This window comes from Crotalus tigris, unplaced genomic scaffold (genome assembly GCF_016545835.1).
Source record: "Crotalus tigris isolate CLP2741 ecotype Arizona unplaced genomic scaffold, ASM1654583v1 scf7180000018184.2832721, whole genome shotgun sequence".
NCBI lineage: Eukaryota > Metazoa > Chordata > Lepidosauria > Squamata > Viperidae > Crotalus > Crotalus tigris.
The window spans coordinates 2,737,996-2,759,279 of record NW_024096871.1 but is presented as its reverse complement, the minus strand read 5'-3'; the positions used below and the strand labels follow the sequence as shown (position 1 = coordinate 2,759,279).

General features: G+C 37.0%; 2 protein-coding genes across 10 annotated transcripts in view; one reads left to right on the top strand and one right to left on the bottom strand.

Annotated features, from left to right (window-relative positions):
• The window catches only part of SGO1 (shugoshin 1), a 39,079-nt gene extending 21,699 nt beyond the window's left edge, over positions 1–17,380 (top strand). For 6 of the 7 annotated variants that reach the window (XM_039348871.1, XM_039348872.1, XM_039348874.1 and 3 more), the window contains 9 exons: positions 3,912–3,974; positions 4,469–4,612; positions 4,692–4,888; positions 5,060–5,164; positions 5,962–6,029; positions 11,088–11,236; positions 14,226–15,065; positions 15,478–15,649; positions 15,805–17,380. In XM_039348871.1, the coding sequence (XP_039204805.1) occupies positions 4,477–4,612; positions 4,692–4,888; positions 5,060–5,164; positions 5,962–6,029; positions 11,088–11,236; positions 14,226–15,065; positions 15,478–15,649; positions 15,805–15,937 (1,800 nt within the window). In that variant the 5' untranslated portion in view covers positions 3,912–3,974; positions 4,469–4,476 and the 3' untranslated portion in view covers positions 15,938–17,380. Of the gene's footprint in view, positions 1–3,911; positions 3,975–4,468; positions 4,613–4,691; positions 4,889–5,059; positions 5,165–5,961; positions 6,030–11,087; positions 11,237–14,225; positions 15,066–15,477; positions 15,650–15,804 lie in introns of those variants that run through there. The other variant, XM_039348878.1, reaches the window with a different exon arrangement.
• Positions 17,381–19,279: 1,899 nt separating this feature from the next.
• The window catches only part of KAT2B (lysine acetyltransferase 2B), a 78,565-nt gene continuing 76,560 nt past the window's right edge, over positions 19,280–21,284 (bottom strand). For 2 of the 3 annotated variants that reach the window (XM_039348861.1, XM_039348862.1), the window contains exon 18: positions 19,280–19,914. In XM_039348861.1, the coding sequence (XP_039204795.1) occupies positions 19,721–19,914 (194 nt within the window). In that variant the 3' untranslated portion in view covers positions 19,280–19,720. The remainder of the gene's footprint in view (positions 19,915–21,284) is intronic. The other variant, XM_039348863.1, reaches the window with a different exon arrangement.

Below are 21,284 nucleotides of genomic sequence, written 5' to 3'. Positions count from 1 at the left end.
ATAACGTTAGTAAAGAAAGCTCCAATTTGGTCTTAGTTAGTCCCTAGCAAACCTTTTCCAATGTTTTATGATGCAACCAAGAAGGCTACATTCTCAGATCCTGCTCTGTACATTGCTCACTTACCATTGCAGTGCCATGACCTGCTTCCTATTTTCTCCAAGAAAGCTCAATAATGCTTTCTGGACAAATACTAGTCTTGGCATTAGCGGAGAGTCAGATGGTGTGAAAAAGCCAGCTGTACCATACAGATCAACGTGTCCTGGTCTTGATGCTCAGATGCTGAAGCCTTGTCAGGCCTGCTCCAAATGATCAGATAATAGGAATGGACTTTGTATGTGTTATAGATGAGTTATTCACTGATAAAGATTGAGAATGCAAATCTTCCCCAGCATTTTTGGCCTGCCTTCAACACTCCTTAGATATCAGTCCTTTGAGTCTCTGATGTCACCATTACGCTAGCCCAAAAATCCAACTCAATCTTATTCAGTGATGGCTCATAGGCATGCAGCCTTCTACTCAAAGTATTAGAGGGGTACACAGATCTACTAGCCTCATTTTTTCCCCAGAAACATTCTAATCACAGTATAGATAGATTTGCAGGATCTGGGTGGACCCTGAGGTGTTGGGTCAATAGACAGCCCTGGGATCCAGCCATGAATTTAATTGAAAAACATTCATATACTTTTCAATCATTTTACTTTATGTCTACTAGTGTATGTTATTGGGTGACATTTCAGGATCAACTCAGTAGAACCAGACAAGGCCCTCAGGTTTTGTCCCTATTCAGGCACCAGAATTGATGTCCTAGAAAGCTTGGGTCCTTTTATCTGGCATGTAAGCCCAACGAACCCACCTGATAGCTGGAAAAGAAAAGGATTATCTAGAACAGTGGTTCTCAACTTTTCTAATGCCGCGACCCCATAATACAGTTCCCCATGTTGCGGTGACCCCCAACCACTTATACATCACTGGGTGCCAGGGGCATGGTCAAAGAAAAGGGGGAAAAAATGGCAGACAGCCTTGTTTGGCGACCCCCGTGAAATGGTCGTTCGACCCCAAATGGGGTCCCGACTCACAGGTTGAGAACCACTGATCTAGAAGCAAGTTCCAAGTGGACATACCTGGGCTTGGAATAGAGCCTCTCTTATATAATTCTGAAAAGTATACATTTCCTTGAACCAATCATGGAAACACATCCCCATTATAAATTAATCATTAAGAGCAACATCATGCATATATCTTCAGGTGGTCATAGTAACACAATTCAGGTGAACCTGAATCTTTATAACCTAAAGATTACAAAATATCTAAGCCTTATATTTATTAATAACCTTCCTCCTTACTGAAAACATTCCTAAGCAACTTGATACTAGGGTCTTACCCATCACCTTAATACTTAGGAATTCCTGATCTTGTTGTATACCTTTATTATTGGTAACTATGGTAGGTGAGCTGCTTTATGATCCATGCTGAGGTCTATGATCAAATGCATAAATTTCTTCTAAGGAAGGTCCCTATTTGTCAAATCAAATGCTGCACTGAGGTCTGTAAAAGTTGTAAACAGGTGTCTGGCTCCCTTTAACTGTTTATTTTTCTATTAGGTGGCATAAAATGAAGCAGTTATCATTAGTGGGGTGAACTGGCCTAAGAGCACTTTGCTTTGGAGGAAGCAAGTGCTTTTCCATTACCCATTCCTCAATCTTATATAAAAATACTTGCCATACAGTTTTGCTACAATGTCAAATAGGCTAATTAATTTTTAATTTCTCTTTTTGTAAATGGGAACCTTAATAGAGGGGTCCCAATCATCTGGAATTTGGCAGGAATTATTCATATGGGTATATAAACTTACAAGTAAGGAAGTCCACCAATCAAATAATTTTGGAGATAGAAGATCTTCTCTTGTTGAGCATCAGGGTCTGAAGAGTTCTCTAGTTTCTTGTTCAATCACCAGAGAGCATGGTGGAGTGGAGTTACAGATCTGTTGATCATTTTGTGGGTCCTCTATTCCATTAGTCCAATTCGGGCATGAATTGGCTGCAATATTCTTCCCATGTGGAGGCAGATATAGGGTTGTCCAAGGATAAGCTACATTCCCACAATAGTCCTGCAAATGGCTGCCAGTAAAAGGTTAGATGGGTTTTTGTTTGCTACCTCTAAATTTAACAATAACGGGGACAAGTTTATAGTTTTATTGTACTGTTATCTGAAAGGTAGAATGACAATGTGATTATTTTATAAATAGTTCCATCTGTAAAGGTTGAGGATACCATAAAAATACATATGGAATATAGTCATGCTGACCACATGACCAAGGAAAGTCAGACAGTGCTGGCTCTCTTGACTAAGAAATGGGAATGAGCACTACTCTCTAAAGCTGGACACAACAGGACAGGGGAAACCTTTACTTTATACATGCATACATACATACATACATCACCTTAACTGGAGGTATTAATAGCAAAAGCATTTAGGCTGGTATTAATAATTTGATTCTAGCCTTTATGTTGGGGTTTGTACTTGTTTTAGTTTATATGTCAATATCACAGACCCCAAGATAATGAAAATAGTAAAAGGAGACCTCAAGTAGGCTTCCAATTTATAGCCAGGATTGATGTTTCTCTGTAATTTTAAGGAAGCTATCTTCTGGAATACTCCTTTTTATCTTTGATTTCTTTTTTAGAAAACTCCATGTTTGAGTTATAGGAAAGGAACATAGTGTTTTTAAAATACTATTTCTATATCACATGTACATTGCAGAAGGTAAGTAAGGATGTTTAATTATAGAGTTGCTTTCCATGATATTACTGATATTAGAAGTACATAAAAAGCACAGTTAAGTTTTTATTGCTTATCTATCTGAAATCCCTCTACCATGTTATACATTTGAAGGAGAAGAAAAGATTTGGGAAAATGTGATGACAGAAGGTACCCACAACGTGTGTGTGTGTGTGTGTGTGTGTGTGTGTGTGTGTAAGTTACATTCACTACCAAATCTCACTGCTCCACATATATATGAACTGTTTAAAGAACTAATGTAAGAAAACATTCCCAACAATCTGAATCGATCCTGAATGGTGACAGACTCAGTTAAGAACCTGTGGCCTAGTAAACCAAATTGTTTTCCAGCTAAAAGTCATGGTTTTGCAATGCCATATTCAGAGGTGCTCAATGTAAGGTTGTTTTTCATGATTTAGACACTACAATGGAGGAATATTTGCTTTCTTTGTATTTTCTTATTACTCAAACAAGACAGAAATCTTAAGAGACCATTTAGAACAATGTGATCTTGGATGTAACTTAGATAAGACAGTTGCTGTGATAGGATAGCTGCATTTTTGTTATAGGTTTTTGTTGTTGTCAAGGTTTTATTTTGTTATCAACTTGCTACTGCTTTTAAATCTTTACCAATGAAAATCAATCTGAATGGACTGAAATGTATCAACCTTGATGCTAAATACAATCACTGAAATTTAAGTGTGCTTTAAAATTTAAGAGAAATTGGAATTGTTAGAATATTTTTAGTTTTTATATTATAATATTTAATTTGTGCATTTCTGAGCACTTTTATCAAAGCTTCGAAATCCTGTCTCATTTTATTTTCCTTAAGATTTGTAAGCCATCTAACTTTTCACTGTTCATAGGCCTTGAAAGTAGCTTACCCAGGGCAGTGAGATAAGGTGTACACTTCAAGGATAGCATCTCATTAGATAAATTATTCTCAGAAAATTTAGACACTCTGGCATGGTAGGAAGATGTTCCTTATATGGAATGATGAGAGGGTGGAATTGGTTGAATGGGTAAGGGGATGGCACTGTAAAGGAGGAGCTAATCATGGTGTATATAACCTGTGCTAGAAGAAAGGTTCTTTGTAGCTTCACACCTAACAGCTTGCTGTCATCATATTTAGGTGAAGAAAAAGGAACTTTATGCAGTTGGCTATTTTCTTGATCCCAGCTCAGAATCGGATTTGGTAAGAAATAAAATATTCCAATAATACAAACATTATAAGAGAAAAAGAACAATAATAAGTATTCATAATTCATAAATAAAACTAAAATTGAGTTTTCATCTTTCAAATGAAATGAGCCATAGGGAGCAAAATACAGTTGGTGTCTAAACTGCTTTTTTATATAAACTGTAGTAACATTACATGAGGACAAACATTTTTATTGTGTAATAGATGCTTTGTTATAATCATGTCCTTAAAGAAGATATGGATACAAACATATCTAAGACTGCAAGTTAAAATCAATTTGCACAGTATTTTTCCAAATTTAACTTTTACATTGTTAAGTCTTGTTGAAGAACAAGCTTTCGTAAAGAGATTTTGCAGAAGTATTTTAAAATACTATGTTTTTTTCTCATGTATAAAACTTTATTGCTATAAAACCTAGTTATTATAAATGATTTGTTAAAGTGGTAAAATTTTAATTATATTTGAATACAACATTTCTTTATTTTTAGAATGAAATATGGCAAAAGTTTTGAAAAAGTCCTTTAAGGATAGTTTGGAAGATATAAAAGAACGAATGAAAGAAAAGAGAAATAAAAAATGGGCAAAACTGGGTAAAGCGAACCAGGTTTTACCTATTAAGAGTAAAATTGCAGGTAAGTATTTTAATATTCTCTTTTCCCTCCCCCCCCCCAAAATATAATTTTTGAAGTTAAAATTATCCATCTTTTTTAGATAATTCTGTGGCACAGTTGAAAAACTTTCAAGCAAATAATCGTGCTTTAGCTTTGGCTTTAGAAGAAGAGAGGAGTAAAATGAGGGAAGCACAAGATATCATACTATGTTTAAAGAAAGAGTATCAGAGCCTGAAGTTTCAGAATTTTGACCTACAAAGCAAGCTTAAATTACAACAAGAAAAACAACGTGCTGAGGTATTTGTTTTAATAAGGTTTCAGAAAATAAATTATAAATAATCATTTTAAATTTATATTGCTATCATTGTTTTGATTATTTTTACTTTTATGTTTAAAGAAGCTTCAGAATGTCAATAGATTTTTTTTATGAAATGCCCTTTATAGTTATTTTATTTTGTTTTCAATTAGAATAGATTCATGGTAGTGAAGAAGATTATTTCCAAAGTTGTTCAAGATCTACTCAGTGCAGCTAATATTCTTGATCCTTTAAATGATGTCTCTACTGCTGCTTTTGTAAGTTTTTTATTCTCCTCTTTGCATGTGCATTTGTAATCTGTAGGCTTGAACTATCAGTGCAGATTATTGGAAAAATATTTATACAAATCAATGTTCTTGACCTATTGGGATCTAAAAATTGTCTCAAACCTGAAATGAAGTTCAAGTATTCAAGACTGAATTATTTTGAGAAAATTCCAAGTGGCTCTGTTCTGTCATCTGAAGTTGCAGAAATATATTGGCTAAGTTGCAATAACAGATTGTCTTTGTATATGTTTATATTTAGTTGCTCATGTCCTTTTGGACTTCAAATAAGATAACTCTCCTAATTTCTTCTATAAACCTCAAATGTTCTCTTCCTATTTTTTTACACCTACTTTTTGCAAAAGTAAAGTGATAGCACTAAAAATGAGATTTGATAATATGGGATTTATTTTAAATCTTTTTCTTGTCCGATATTACAGCTAGTAACAGACTGAAAAACAAACTCCTAATGCTGGTATATGATGAACCTAAACAGAAATTCAGTGTCTTTATCTGTAGACATTAATTCAGTGTTAAAAACATGAGCCATGATGGATATTTTGTAAAATTTGAATTGCACAAGGTGTTTCTATTTTTTACAACGTCCTACTATAGTTTTAATTCCTCTTACTGACCTTTGACTGGCAGAATTCCTCTTACTGACTTTTCATAGTAAATTGATCTAAAAATTGCTGCTGGAATCCGTGTTTATATGTATTTTGCAAATATTGTATCTGACTCAGTTATGGATATCTAATAATTTTTTCCCAACTCATCTTTAATTTTTGTAGAATACAACTCAGCATGACTTTGAACATGAGGAATATGCCCCTGGAAGTTTAAAGAAGCATGATGCTTTGTAAGTATACTTCATGAATTTGGATTTTTAAACAAATAATTGCTTTTCAAAATCTATTTTTAAAATAGATAAAGTGCTTCAGTCAAGGCTAACTTAAGCAGTGTATAAAACCAATTGACCCAATGGATTGAATAGTAACAAAAATATAATATTAAAGTATAATAAGATTATAATTTTATTACTACCCTAAAGTCACTCAAGTCCTAAAGAACTTTTGTAATGGTCAACAACTTCCAAGAGAATAAGAACAACCCTACCAAGGGTGAAGTTAGAAGTATGAGAACAAGTACAAGCTGATCCAGAGAAAGGGATCAGGACAAAGAACCACCTGTGTTGTGAGCTGCAGTGGGGGTGGGGCTTTCCTGTCACAACTCAGCACTTTCAGCAGACATTCTCAGTCCTTGGATTAGAGGAGCAACATCTATACCGAATAAGCAATATCAGAAAAATCTGGGCCCTGACAAAACGCAAAATAAATTCTACAAGGCAAATATATTTTGAAGTAGACTTGAGGTGATTGGCTGTTTTCAATTTATTTAATATATAATCCAAAAGAAAAATAAGGGTTCTCCAGCACTGGAGATGGATAATCCACTCAGTGGGTTGAGACTGTATTCCTGGCCAATCAGATCAGTCAGCCAAAGTTGCCACGCCTGTCCTGGACCACGACTTCCCAATCTTGACTGATCTGGCCACAGAGGGGATCATTTTCTAGTAGCTGAAATTGCTTAGTTTAAAAGTTAATTAGAGATAATTTAATTCAATTTAATTGATTACTCTAAAATTCCCTTGCTAAATTGTAAGACTCAGGAAGTCAGATTCCCTACAGGGGAAACCACCCTCACTTAAAAGGGGGAATACCCTAACTCCCCTCCCTCACCCAAACCCCCACCACCCTCCCACAGCCGGAGCAGCCAGCTGCCGCCTTAAGCAAACAGGGAAGCTCGTGCAACCCCTCGCGTTTAAAAAAAGAAAGAAAGACAGAAAGGCAAGCAATTAGCGAGGGAAACGGAGGACAAAGGGGACGCATGCTGGGAGGGAGATTGATTACGGGAAACAGCTCGCGAGCGAAGGAGCAGTTTCTTTCATTCACCAGGCTGCTCAGGGTCTTTTAAACGAGGCGCCATTGTCTGGGCAGCTGGGAGCACGCGCGGCTCTTTGTTACAACCGCACATGGCACCGGCAGCCTTTTTAGCACAGGCGCAGTAGTCTCCTGCTTCTTTAGCACATGCGCAGTAGCCTCCTGGCTCTTTTAACACATGCACAGTAGTCTCCTGGCAGCGGCGGCCATATTTTGTGCAAACAGGGGATCCAAGGCTCCCTGAGAAGCCTAGGTCCAGCCGCTGGAGTAAAATAATAGGCAAGCAGTACTAGGGTACTAGAGCATCTATTATTCATTTAGAGACATTCAAATCAGACACATAGCTGCTTGTTCCAGGACTTGGTTTCTTCAATCCAAAGTAAATAAGAACCTTTCATAACTAACTGTTCGGTTGCCTTTGGCTCCTTCCGGACTTCGGGTCCCCCATTAGTGGCCCGTACGCTTCTGGATTTAGTGGTGGGTTCCAGGCATCCCCAGTCGCGTGCCTGTCCTTACCCACCATAGTCAAGCCGGGTTCCAGGCATTCCCATTAGCGTGCCTGTTCTTATCCGTGCACAGTGACTAACTCTGACAATTTTGCAGAGTCTGCTCCAGAGTTCCAGACGCCCCCTGTAGTGCGCCTGTCCTTACTCAAAGTTGGAGCTCTCCTACTACCTGGGTCCCCCCTATCGCGGCCCGGCGTTAGTGGAGAAGGAGGAAGCAATCATTCCCTCCACTGGAGCCCTGCCTTCATCCTCTGGAGCACCCGCTTCAGAGGATTCGGAATCCTCTGCAGCCCCTAGAAAGGCTGCAAGGAAGCCATCAAAGAAAGCTGACAAGCAGGCAATCAGAAGACACCAAGCCCTAGAAAAAGAGTTCAACAGAGCCCAGGAAAGGGCCAGAATTGAAAATAGGCAGAATGGGGGGATTAGTCCCGATCTACCGCTGGGTCTTCCTTCATCCCCATGGGGCGTTTGGTCAATAGGGAACTCATCACAGTCCCAAACAGAGGGCGGGATAGGTGAATTCTCATCGCTCTCCCGATCCCCCTCCCCACGGAGGTTACAGGAAACCCCGAGGACCATGCTAACCACAGCACCTGCAGGGTCGCAGGCAATGGTTACTCCTCCTGCATTGACGGGGGATCTGCTAGCTACCCTAATAGCACAGGCAGTGGACCGATGCATTTGAGGCCAGGGCTCAAACTTCCAAAGCCAAGCCTCTAGGACTTAGAACGAGGCATCGGGAGGAAACGGAGGACCATCAGGACCTCTCCTCCTTCTCAGACTCGTCGGTCTCAGAGGAAGCTTACCTGGACCAGCCAGGTACGTCACAAGGGATTCAAATGTCTGAGGAAGAGGAGGACACCTCACCTCAAGGGCCGTCCTTCAGCGGCCTGTTTAACCCTTCTCTTTTTGTTACCATTCTGCGCAAGGCTGAGGCCACAGCCCATCTGGGGCATGGGACACCAGCGGAGCCCGTCACAGTTGACACGGAGGCTGAGCCAACGTTCGCCGAAAAGGTAACCACTCAACACCGCATACCATGCCCAACCATGTTCCTAAACACAATAAGGAAACGGCAGCGCCAACCTCCCTACCGCTTCCTAGCAATGCGGAGAGGAAGCTATTTAACGTAGCAAGGGAGCTAGAGGGAACATTGGAGGTGCCGGTGGTGGACGAGCCCATAGGTCCCCTGATATCGGACACGGCCATGTCAGGAGATTTTGCTGAGGCTCTTAAAGCCGAGGACCGAAAGAGTGAATCCAACTACAGGAGAACGCACCAGGCAATAGCTTGGGCTACCAGGGCGACTACCTCCGTGTCCTTTTTCACCAAAGCCACACTCTGTTGGCTCCGTGAGTTACAGGGCCGGGTTCCCATGGAGGACGTACGCACTCACCAGGAACTCAGCAAAATGGTAGCGGCCACGGAATATGCGTCGGATGCGACACTTTTAGCTACCAGGTTTTTAGCCAAGGCAATGGCGGCAAACAACACGAGCAGGCGCCTCCTCTGGCTAAAGAACTGGCAGGCGGATACCAAATTCAAGTGGAAATTGGCTTCGGCTCTGTACCAAGGGGCAAAGCTGTTTGGTGAGACACTACCGCCATACCTGACAGAGAACAAGGACAAGCGCAAGGTCCTTAAACACATGCTTAAAAGGCAGGACAAGAGACCCGGCTCCTGGGGAAGGAAACAGTCCTTTCGTACGGAAACCAGGGTCAACTATTTTCAAAATTCCCAACCCTTCTAAGCTAGACAGGATAGGGAAAGACAGGGGGACAGACAGAACACAAGACATAGGCAAACGCAGGGAAGATGGCCCCTTCGGGGGAACAACCGCCCCTTCCGCCGTACCAGATGACTCCCACCCAGACCTTCCCATAGGGGGCAGACTAGCAGGGTTTGCTCCCCAGTGGGAAGAGACCACCACGGACGTATGGGTCAGGAACACCATACGTCATGGTCTATCTCTAGAATTTCTCTCAAAGCCCCCGAACCGCTTCCGCCCATGCCCCTGTCCCACAAACCCAACAAAGAGAAGGCTCATGAACGAGGCCGTTCAGCACCTTCTAAACATATGGGCCGTAGAGCCGGTGCCTATGAACCAGAGAGACCAGGGGTTTTATTCTATCCTCTTCGTGGTCCCAAAACCCTCGGGGGGTTGGAGAGCCATTTTGGATCTAAAAAGGCTAAATTTCTACATAAAATACCGCAAATTCAAAATGCAGACACTACGCTCCATCCTTGGAAGCGTAAGGAAAGGGGATTTTCTGTCATCGATCGACCTCACGGAGGCATACTTGCACATCCCTATCTCTCTGGCTCATCGCCGCTTTCTACGGTTCGCCTCAGCACTTTCAGCAGACATTCTCAGTCCTTGGATTAGAGGAGCAACATCTATACCGAATAAGCAATATCAGAAAAATCTGGGCCCTGACAAAACGTAAAATAAATTCTACAAGGCAAATATATTTTGAAGTAGACTTGAGGTGATTGGCTGTTTTCAATTTATTTAATATATAATCCAAAAGAAAAATAAGGGTTTTGTATTAATTAGTAGCATAAGATTAATGGTTTAATTTTATTATTCCAGGAGGAAAAGTAACAAAGCATTATAGTACACAAAACAAGTTTTAATTATTATTATTATAATCTTTTGCAATAAGACACTTTATTAAAAGATACTATATATCATGTATGTATTAAAAGTATATTTTGCTTCATGTGTAATACAGTAGAAGATAGAATTGTGATGTTGGTGACCTTAATCTGAGAGGCAGGATTATTTAAGAGCCCTCATCTTTAGCTCTCCTCCCTTTCTACTTACTTGATGTATTTTACCTAACTTGATCAAGTTTTTTGAAGAACAGATTTAATAAGTACAATCTTGAAAGTATTCCCATAATTCAGAGTTCAGCAGCCATATTTATTGGCATTATCCCATGAATTTGTGCACAATCACAAGAAATATAAAAATTAAAATTGACTAAAATAGTTTAAGATCTATGCAAGAGCACAAATATTACAATAATGGCTATAATTAAAAAGGATATATTCTTTTCTTCTTTTAATTAATTTTTAATGCTAATATAGATTTGGGCATATCTTAGAATCTTATATTCTAAATGTTACAAAAAATTCATCAGAGATTATGAACCATTTGATTTTACAAGGCTGTATAATATTTGAAGTTTGTATAGAGGGTTTTTTTTCATTAAAATGCATGAAAGTGTAAGTTATATTTGATATGAAATTAACATAACTCTTCTTTTATTTCATCTTTTTAAACTCTTAATAGTTGAGCACTTTCAGCAGGTATTATATCTGAGATATTCAGCAGGTATTATATTTGAAATATTCATTCAAATTTAAGCAGTTTTAGAAAAATGAAGAAATTTAATGCATGCTGGTTCAGTGGAACAAACTGTTTTAAACTAGACATTTAAAATCTATTCCACCTATCTTTCATAGGACACTTCTAAGGCATATTCTTGCTGTAGAAATAGGTAAAGAAGATGCAGAGGAAATACAAGATAAAGTGGAAAGATTTTATTCAGATAGTGACTTAAATTTGTGTGGTGATGTTGAGAATACATCTTCAGTGTCTCAGGCAGATATAGGTGAGTTATCCCAAAATTAAGTTTATATAAACTGAGGTGAAAGCTTTAACTAATGGTTTATGCATATTACAGATTAATTATTTTCCTGTTTACTTAAGAATTGTTCTTAAAGTTTGAAAAGGCTCAAACTATATTTTTTGAAACTCATTTGAGTTTCAAAAAATTTGTAATATGTGAATGAAAGAGTAAAATATTCAGCTTCAGGACATAAAAAATAGCTAGTAGGATTCTAGAAAAATAAAACATGTCAGCCCTGAGTAGGAAATATATCTATTATATTTTCAATATGAAGGGTATATATATTTACAAGTAGTTCAGGTTTTTTAATACAGCATTAAATTGCATTAATCAATACAGCATTAAACAAAATAAGTAGAAAGCAAATACATATAATTAATCTAGTCAAAATGTTTTTACTAGGCCCAATGATTGATTAATCCATAGTTCACGAGTTCATACATTCCAAAGTTTTGGTCTATAGTTCAGAAATCACAGTCACACATTAATAGTTTTGTCAAAACTATCTGAATATTAAACTGGGACCATAGCAGAACAAACCTGTGTCATATGTATGTGACTCCAAATCATTTTATTTTTCCAAGATAAAGAATTTGATAACATGTTCTCTGCAATGTCCAGTAAATATTTAAATAGTTGTTTGTAGAATTAAATCTCATTTAATTAATCTAAAAATACGTTTAACATTCTTTAAGAGCCTCTGGTTTATCACTATGGAATATTCCAACTCCTTATTGCAAATGACTTATAATCATTTTAAAAATATAATTTTCTGTAGGTTTAAAAAATTTTCAAAACATTTCTGGACAATTGATAATTTATAGATTTTAGATGCTGCTAAAATATCTATTTCAATTATCTTTTCAAATTGTGAAGTCAGATTTAAATGTACTAGAATGCTATATTTTTTTAACATTTTTTATTTATTTTGGTGCCTTCAGGTCAATATTGGCTCATGGTGACTGCCTGGACTAGTCCCTGCAGTTTTCTTGACAAGATTTTCAGAAATGGTTTGCCATTGTCTGTTAAGTAGGGTTGAATGGGAGTGATTCACTCAGCTGGATTTGTGCCTAAAACAGAGTTAAAACTCAGTCACCCATTTTTTTAGCTTGGTATTTTAACCACTACACTATATCTTCAATTTATAATCATTTTGTTCAACAGCCATTCAAAGTTAGGATGGCACTGAATAGAGGGACTTAACTATAATCCTGGAAGTTACAATTGTTATATCATCTAGTTATATGATCAAAATATGATCAAAATTTGGGCACTTGGCACTCTCTCTACCTGAATATCTGCACCCATCTATGCACTTTTGGGTTTCTGCCACCCTAGCTGATCTTTGCCATCTTCTTGTCCCTATTGCTGACCAAGCATGCCCAGTTAGGCCCCTAAGACTTTCTTCCCAAGACCACTGAAGTGCAGTTTCCTTGTTAGGCCTGGGGAAGATGACCTCAAATGGCCAGCAGCTGCCTGGTGAAGAGCCAGAGCTGGCACGCCTCATCAGCAGTGGGAGCAAGAAGACAACAAAGATCAGCTGGGGTGGCAGGGTCTCAGAGTGCAGGATGGCAAGGATGACTGGCTGGGATTTTTAGGGGGTAGCTGAGGCTTCCTGGGGCAGCTACAGTTTTTTTTGCCAAGCTACTGAGGTGGTTGAGGTTTCCCAAGATAATTGCAGCTTTGTGCACATTGCTGGCATTGCAGGATGACCGGGATTTTGCAGCATACTGCAGCTCAGGGGCTTCTTATAATCCAGAACTGCGGTGTAGCATGGCAAGCAGCCCCAAGCCACATTGTTCTGGGGCTGCTTACCATTCTGCAAGGCAGGGTGCAGGATAGCCAAACAGGCAAAGATGGAGGAGAATACAGTCCAATTGGAGGGTGTTGAAAGGGAGGCAGTGCCTTGAAGAACTGGGGCTCGGGCTGGGAAGGACCAAATCTGAATGACTTAGTGTGGGGTAGATCCTCAACTATTGACAATTAGATTTCAGATTGCTGGCACTAAATGATGCTGTCACATGACATCACACTTTATGACCATATCGTTAGCAGCAGAAATTCTGGTCCAGGTTACCATCATAACTTGAGGATTATCTGTACACCAAATAGTTTCTACGATGACTTATTCATGCCCTGCCTTGAGTGAATGGATAAAATATTCATGCAATTGACAAGCAACGCCTGGGCATGATGCAGGTGCCTGGGGGCAAGACTTGTAAGAATGTCAGGAAGGTTTATAGAGACAGGTTTAGCAGTGGGGAGGAGAGGCAACAGAAGAGTTGTGGAAGCAGAATATGCATGTGCACCATGGTTTACTAGAGTCTATGGGGAAGCAACATTTTAAGATATTACTAATTTTTAAAACCTTAAAAGCGCCAAAGATAATCAGAAATGCTCAGTCATGGTGAATCTGTTTGGATATTAAGGTCAGGAGGGCAGGCCATTCTGAAAATGCCCCATTATCAGAAACCTGCCTTTCTAGCAAATAAGGAGTGTGTTGCCTCCTGGGCTACTTTCCAGGTTGTGGAACACACTTGTTTGAAAGTTATTTTTGGCCTACAGTTTTGGTAATTGAATATTTTTTTAAAACCATCTCTTTTCCTAGCCTTTGAGATGGTGCCTTTATTTTATTTTTTTTTACTTTTTAGAAGCTGTTTTTATAACATTCTATTAACTGTCTTGCTAATTCAAAAAGATTTGTAAATTAAATAAAAATGTATTTAAACATAAGTAATCCATGTATCATTTGATTGGAAGAATTTCATAATGAATATAGAATTTCATTATGATTTGCATCTAATAAATTTTATTCATTATATTTACTGTTTCCAAGATAGTAGAACCTGCTACTTAATATGGAAAGTGTGATTTATTAAATCTATAAATTTGCTTAACTTTCTATAGAACATAAATTATTTCTCTTTAAATATAGCTTTGCACGTCACTGATGCTTACTTTAAATTCTCAGGTTGCCAGAATTATTCCTGTGAAGATCATCCAGATCATGTAAACTCTGGGAGCAGAATTATTTCAGTTGAAGACAGGCAAATTGACTATTCTGTACCTAAAAATGTTTCTATCCGCCGTCGTTATTTAAAAATTAATTCCCTCAGTGAAGTCTTTGAATCAGATGGCATTCCACATATCAGTGTTGATCTTTCATGTTCAAAGAATAATAATGAAAATTGTGAAGAAATATCTATTAGTCAGGAGGACAAGCATAGTGTAAACATTGATAAAAGTGAATCAGATATACAAATTGAATCTGTTAAAAGTGAATCAGAGATGCAAATTGAAAAGGCCACAGCCTTTTCAGAACAAAATAATTTTAATAATATTGGTGGTTTTAAAACTCAGAAAGGAAAGAGTCAGAAGAGAAAATTGGTAACCACAAAAAATATACCCAAGGCAAGATCCAACAGAGACAAAAACTGCAATAAGCATGTAGGAGCTAAACAAAAAGCAGATATATCCATTCGTTCCAATGATGCTTATGATTTTATTAGTGAAGAGTCTGTTCATATAACACCTTTTCGGCAAATCAAACAAAATGAACATGTTGATGACACAGATTATACAGAAAAAACAGAAATCTGTAGTGGTGAATCATCTGTTTCAGAAGAAGATCCTGACGATAGTCTCTATGTGCCTTACTCAAAAAAATCAAAATCCAACAAAACTTTAAATACTGGAACAGATGTAATCCCACTACACACAAAACCACGATCAAAGAGAACTGCATCTAAGCAACATGATAGAAATCCTGAGGGGGAAAATAGGAATACCGAGATACCTGAATCTCATTTGGGTAAGAAAATTCTTGCTTTCAGTGTTTTTTTGATTGTAAAAGGAAATATACTACTTTAGAACATAGTTTTCAATCTCCTGTACTGGAATCAAAAATAGTAGATAGTTGCAGATTCTGAAAAGTTTGTGCATTATTTTCTAATATTTTTCAAAAGAGGTTTTTTTAAAAAAATAAATATGCAGAAGTGCATTGTTTCCTTGCTCTTGCCCTTGCAACAGGTAGCCAACAAAGCACTGAACTTTTGTTTTAAATGAACAAGCTGTAGTGGTTATAATTTAAGAACTAAATATTGTTTTTATTCAGTAATATAATTTTAAAGGTGAGTTTTCTTCAGATTAGCATTGCCTGAAACAGGAGTGAATAATAATGGTAACAATTAGGAAAAAAGGGTGACAGTTCTTTCTATCAACAGATGAATCATCTGAGGCAGTTCATAAACATCTTAATGATATTACCAATGTTGTATCAACTTCTTGCCAAACAAGAATTTCTCAGCCAGCCTTCAGTACTGCAGCAAAAGATACTATTCACCAAAGACGCAGAAGTACTAGTTATGTGAGCTATAAGGAGCCAAGTCTCAGTGGGTTGGTATCTGTTTCTGAAATCTTTCAAAAGTCAATTATATAGTTTTATCATATTTTTCCTACTGTAAGAACTACATTAATTTCATATTTTTGTTATTATTTGAATTGTTTCAATTTATACATTTTACAAAAAAAAATCTAATTTGTTTTGATAGGAAACTCAGAAGAGGCGACCCTTTTACGGATACCAGCTTTCTGAACTCTCCCATTTTTAAAGAGAGAAAGAACACCAAATCGCTTAATAAAAAGTTGCTGTCCAGATACAATGAAGCATTTGTTGGTTATTAAGATACTTTTTATGAAGTATATTTAGCTCCTCACTTATATTATGCTGAAAGTATATTAACTAAAATTCTGGAGATGGAGCTTTTTACATGTTTTTCTGATCTAAATTTATGAATACTTTGATAATATATAACACACATACACTGCCTTTCAGAATTTATTGATTCAGAATGGTGTGAATAACCTATTATCATTTTAGGAGGAGCTATTTCCTGAACATGATAGGAAAAAAATAATAGTTTGGAATGCAGATTATCATTTATTTGCTAATAAATGCAGTTCATTTTAACCGTCTGTCATTAGAAATAAAGTTAAACTCTGTTGTATCTTCTGAACTATTACTTGCTTATATAAAATAAGTTAGTAATTTTGATAAAGCTAATTTTTTTTAATTATCAATATTAACATATGTTTTCAGCCTCCATTTTCTTGCAATTATTCTAAGTTTGTAAAAATAACCTGAATATGTTGTCCTGTTCTGTAGGTTTATTAGGAATAAATACCAATGAACTCTCTAGGAGTTCTGAGTAAATGTGACTTGGTGATGTATCTCGAATTATATGCTAGTATTTTTATTCAGTTATTTCAAAGCAACTATTAGTTTCCTGATAGCACTTATAGCAAAGAGAAAGCAGAAACCGGTGTGCATTTATTTTGGTCCAAGAATTTTAACTAATAGTTATTCTTGTCTTTTATGTCTTTAGATTGTAAGCTTATGGTATCAGTGGTTTAACAAGGTATTTAAGTAGATATCTTTATGTAGAATGTAAAAGTCATAAATAGATAACACATTTTGATTTTATTTGAAAACTTATATTAATCTGTATGAAAAGTAGAAATTCCATTGGATTTACTACTGTAGGATGAGTTCCAGTTCTTATTACCTGAAGGTGCTCTAACATACTTCTATTCCATTTCATAAAATGAGAGGTACTCTACAAACAATGAGTATGTCTGGTATTTTTATATGCAAATTACAAAATAGCACACAAGATCAATGTTATACATATAATTTAAAACATTTTATACCAGTACAATAAATAATTTTACAAATGTAAAATTTCAGTTAAAGTATTTAAACACATACTGTGTATAACTTTATTGCACAATATCTATGAAAATAATCTTTAAATTAGAAACCAAAATGTTCTCAATATAGAAGAGACTCTAATTTCAAGACAATAAGAATCTTTGAAAATAACACTTTCACAGGATATCAAGCTTTAGAGGTGACTCTGTTGGCCCAGTTTACAAAATACATGAAAATTACTATTTAAATATTCTAAAACAAAGTTGCATCATTGTACCTTAAATACAAAGCTCATTCTGGTTTATATAAAGCGCTAAGGCATTTCTATATTACTATTTTGTCTATTATGTACCATTTCCTTCTAGCAATGTTCTTGTAATCAGAATAAAACATTATAGGCATTGTGCCAAAAAAAATCCTCCTTTTGTAATGTTGTTACTTTCTACAATAGTTTACTAGTGAAATATTTCAGCATAAACAGTGTATACATGTGCGTGTACACACACACACACACAAATATTAAGGGCATCTCACTTTCCCCTCCAGTGTTGTGAAATACATTGTAGAACTGAGTGATTAATGAGTATGGCTTTCCCAATAACTAATGACATCAAATGAAGTTTAATTCTTATGTATAATGTAAGAAAAAGCTCAAATATATATGGAATTAATTAATAAAATTCAAATTCCTAATTAAAAAACTAGTATCAGTCCAAGTGGAAGTTGGGGTAAGTGGGGTAAGAATCTACTCAAAGCTACTTGTATAAAATTGTTTCATCTATGGCATTGGGCTGGGTGGAGTCAAGCTCTGAGTTAACCACTAAAGTCTATCAATCTTGTTAGTCATGCCTTCAGATTTCAGTATGTTTCCCACCACTTTACAGTGCAAGTAACTGGGAAAATTGTGTATATCAGCATTTTATAAAGTCAGAGATATTCTCATCTGCACTAAAATTAGATGTGGTTTCTTATCAATCAGGTACTACTGATCCATTGTGCAGTTAAGTACACATTCTTCAGGGATGTATGTTTTAGGTGTATATATGCATTTATCAACATATACTATACTCAGGACTAAGGTCTAAATGAGAATTCAAATTATTGTCCATTCTACCCACTCATTGCAGCACCTCCTGTACTTTTTGCAAAATAGTTTTCATGCATAAAGATCCGTACAAATCTATAAAAGACAAAGCTATTGCTAGATTGGGTTCAATAGTAGAAATAGTACTGTTCTAAATCTACTAAAAGACTAAGCAACGGTTTGGAGCTTAACACAAACTCTGATATCCTTTTCAGAACTTGACCTAAGTGAAAATGATGCTACATTTTCCTTGAAATGCAAATATTAAGAATCAAGGTCCAATCTGGGACCAGAGATTTAATCTTCCAAGCTGTCAGATTTGTGCTGGAGCCCATCCTTGGAAACCTCTCCTCAGCCCTGAGGATAGTTTCCAGCACAAGTCCGGAAGCTTGGTAGACTAAACCCCTGATCCTGATGACTCACCCAGATTGGATCCTGTAACATTATCTTGGGACAAGTGTATTTGCCTTCATTCTAAGAACCTAAATCATAGAGGAAGTTAAATTTGCACCTAATGAGGGAATTCCATTCTTATAGCTTAAGCACCTTCTCTTAGTGAATGTTTTATTTTCATATATATATATGTGTGTGTGTATATATGTGTATATATGTATATATATATGAGATGTGTTTTCATAGATTTTCACGGGTATAGGTATGCAGGTCTTGGCGTATTTGGGTCTTTTCCTGTGTAAAATTGAGAGTATCTTGGCAACGTTTCGACGAGGCCCCACTTGTCATCTTCAGGCTGGGGTGTTTGGCTTCGTGCTTGTGTGAGCAAAGTGTGATCAGAGCTGCCATCTCTCTATAAATATTGGTGGGGGTGTGTAGAGTGCTGGCTTAGTTGCTGTAATTGCTTTTGGACTAATGGGACACAGCCAGCACCTCAGCTACTCAGGATGTTACGAACAGCCGAACAATCCACAAACAATAACTCCAACACAGCCAACCAACCCTCCTACAGCAACTAAGCCAGCACTGTACACACACCAATATTTATAGAGAGACGGCAGTTCCGATCACACTTTGCTCGCACAAGCACGAAGCCGAAGACCCCAGCCTGAAGATGACGAGTGGGACCTCGTCGAAACGTCGCCAAGATACTCTCAATCTTTATGCCAAGACCTGCATGCATATGCATATGCGTGTGTGTGTGTATACCCTTCCAATTTTACGCGGGAGAAAACCCGAACAACCAAAGACCTACATACAAATACCCGCGAAAACCTCAGTATATATATATATATACACACACACACACACACACACACACACACATATATATATATATATGAAAATAAAATATATTCATTATATATGTATTAGTATTATATATAATTCAGAATATATAATTCATTTCCCCCTTCATTAACATATTTGCTGTAAAAATAAGCTATTTTTCAATCTGATACATTAAGCATAAACATTCACTGCTTGGAAATTTACCCTTTCCAAATCTCCAAACAGTTTGTGCAATACATCTAATAAAAATTGAATACACCGCAAAAGGGCATGCAAGTGTACATTTAAAAATACTTTAATAAAATAAACTCTTCTATATTACATGTTTAAAAGTGCTAGTTAAGAAAATTTTATAAACAAGTTTCGAATCTAGTGAAAGAACTGCATATTTTGCTGTTACATTAGGCATCTTAATTGTAAGAGAAGAAAATTATTTGTCAATTAATCCAGCTTCTTTAATTTTCGTGTAGAAGAATTTCTCCAGTATATTGGCACATTTGTAATATTCACTTTCAGGTGGGTTATACTCTCTGCAGTTAGTGAATACTCGCTGCATATCTGCCATGAATAATTTCTTACATACATAGTATCTGTTCTTCAGTCGTTCACTCATAGTTTTCAGATCTGTAGAAGAACAAACATCTTATTACTAGAATACCATCTTATTCTGAACTTCAGTTATCTTAGTGCTACATAAAATCATGGTTATATACATAATCACACACTAACTTTTTTGCAGCTGAATCATAATTTTTTATACATTATAAAATCTGCCATCCAGTTACCGAAAATGAATGTGGTCAGATATTCTGTTGTTTTTAGGATTGGTGAGTCAAAATAATCTCACTGTAGAGGAGAATGCTGCCTTTTAAAGTACATAATGTTTGGGATGTTTGGGCTTTCTGTAAGCAGAAAGGTCTGCTTATAAATAACCTATTTCTGAATGAATAGATGAGTGCAATAATCTATTTCTGAATGAACAGATGAGTGTTGATGATGACAGGTGAACCCAAACAGAAAAATCCTTTGCATGAGCTCCTACATAGGATGCTTCAAGATCATTTTCTGACATACAGTGCATTCAGAAAGTATTCATACTCCCTTCACTTTTGTCAATTTTATTATGCTACAGCCTGATTCTACAGTTGTTGAAATTCATTTTTTTCTCATTAATCTACACTCTACTCCATAATGACAGTGAAAACAGAATTTTAGAAATGTCTGCAAATTTATTAAAAAAAACCCTGAAATATCACATTGGCATAAGTATTCAGACCCTTTGCAACACGTGAAATTTAACTCCAATGTCCCTCATTTCTCTTGATTGTTGCTGACGTATTTCTACATCTTGCTTGTAGTCCAATTACATTGATTGGACATGATTTGGAAAGGCACACATCTCTCAACAGCTAACAATATAAAAGCCAGGAGATCAAAGGAACTGCCTGTAAAGCTCAGACAGAATTATTGCAAGGCACAGATTTGTGGAAAGCTACCAATAAAATTTCTGCTGCACTGAAGGTTCCTAAGAACACAATGGCCTCCATAATTCTCAAATGGAAGACATTTGGCACAACCAAGACTCTTGCCCGGTCAAACAGCAATCAGGGGAGAAGGGCCGATGGTCACTCTGAACTCCAGAGATTCTGTAGATGGGAACAGCCTATCACAGCAGCCCTCCACTGATCAAGGTTTTATGACAGAATGGCTAGATGGAAGCTTCTCCTCAGTGCAAATACATGAAAGCCTGCTTGGAAATTGCAAAAAAGCACCTAAAGGACTCTCAGACTAAGGAACAAGATTCTCTGGTCTGATAAAGCCAAGTCTGAACTCTTTGGTCTCAATTCTAAACATTATTTCTGAAGGAAACCAGGCACCACTCATCACCTGCCCAATATTCCAGCAGTGAAGCATGGTGGTAGCAGCATCATGCTGTGAGAGTATTATTCAGCAGTAGGGACTGGAAGACTGGTCAGGGTTGATGGAAAGCTGAA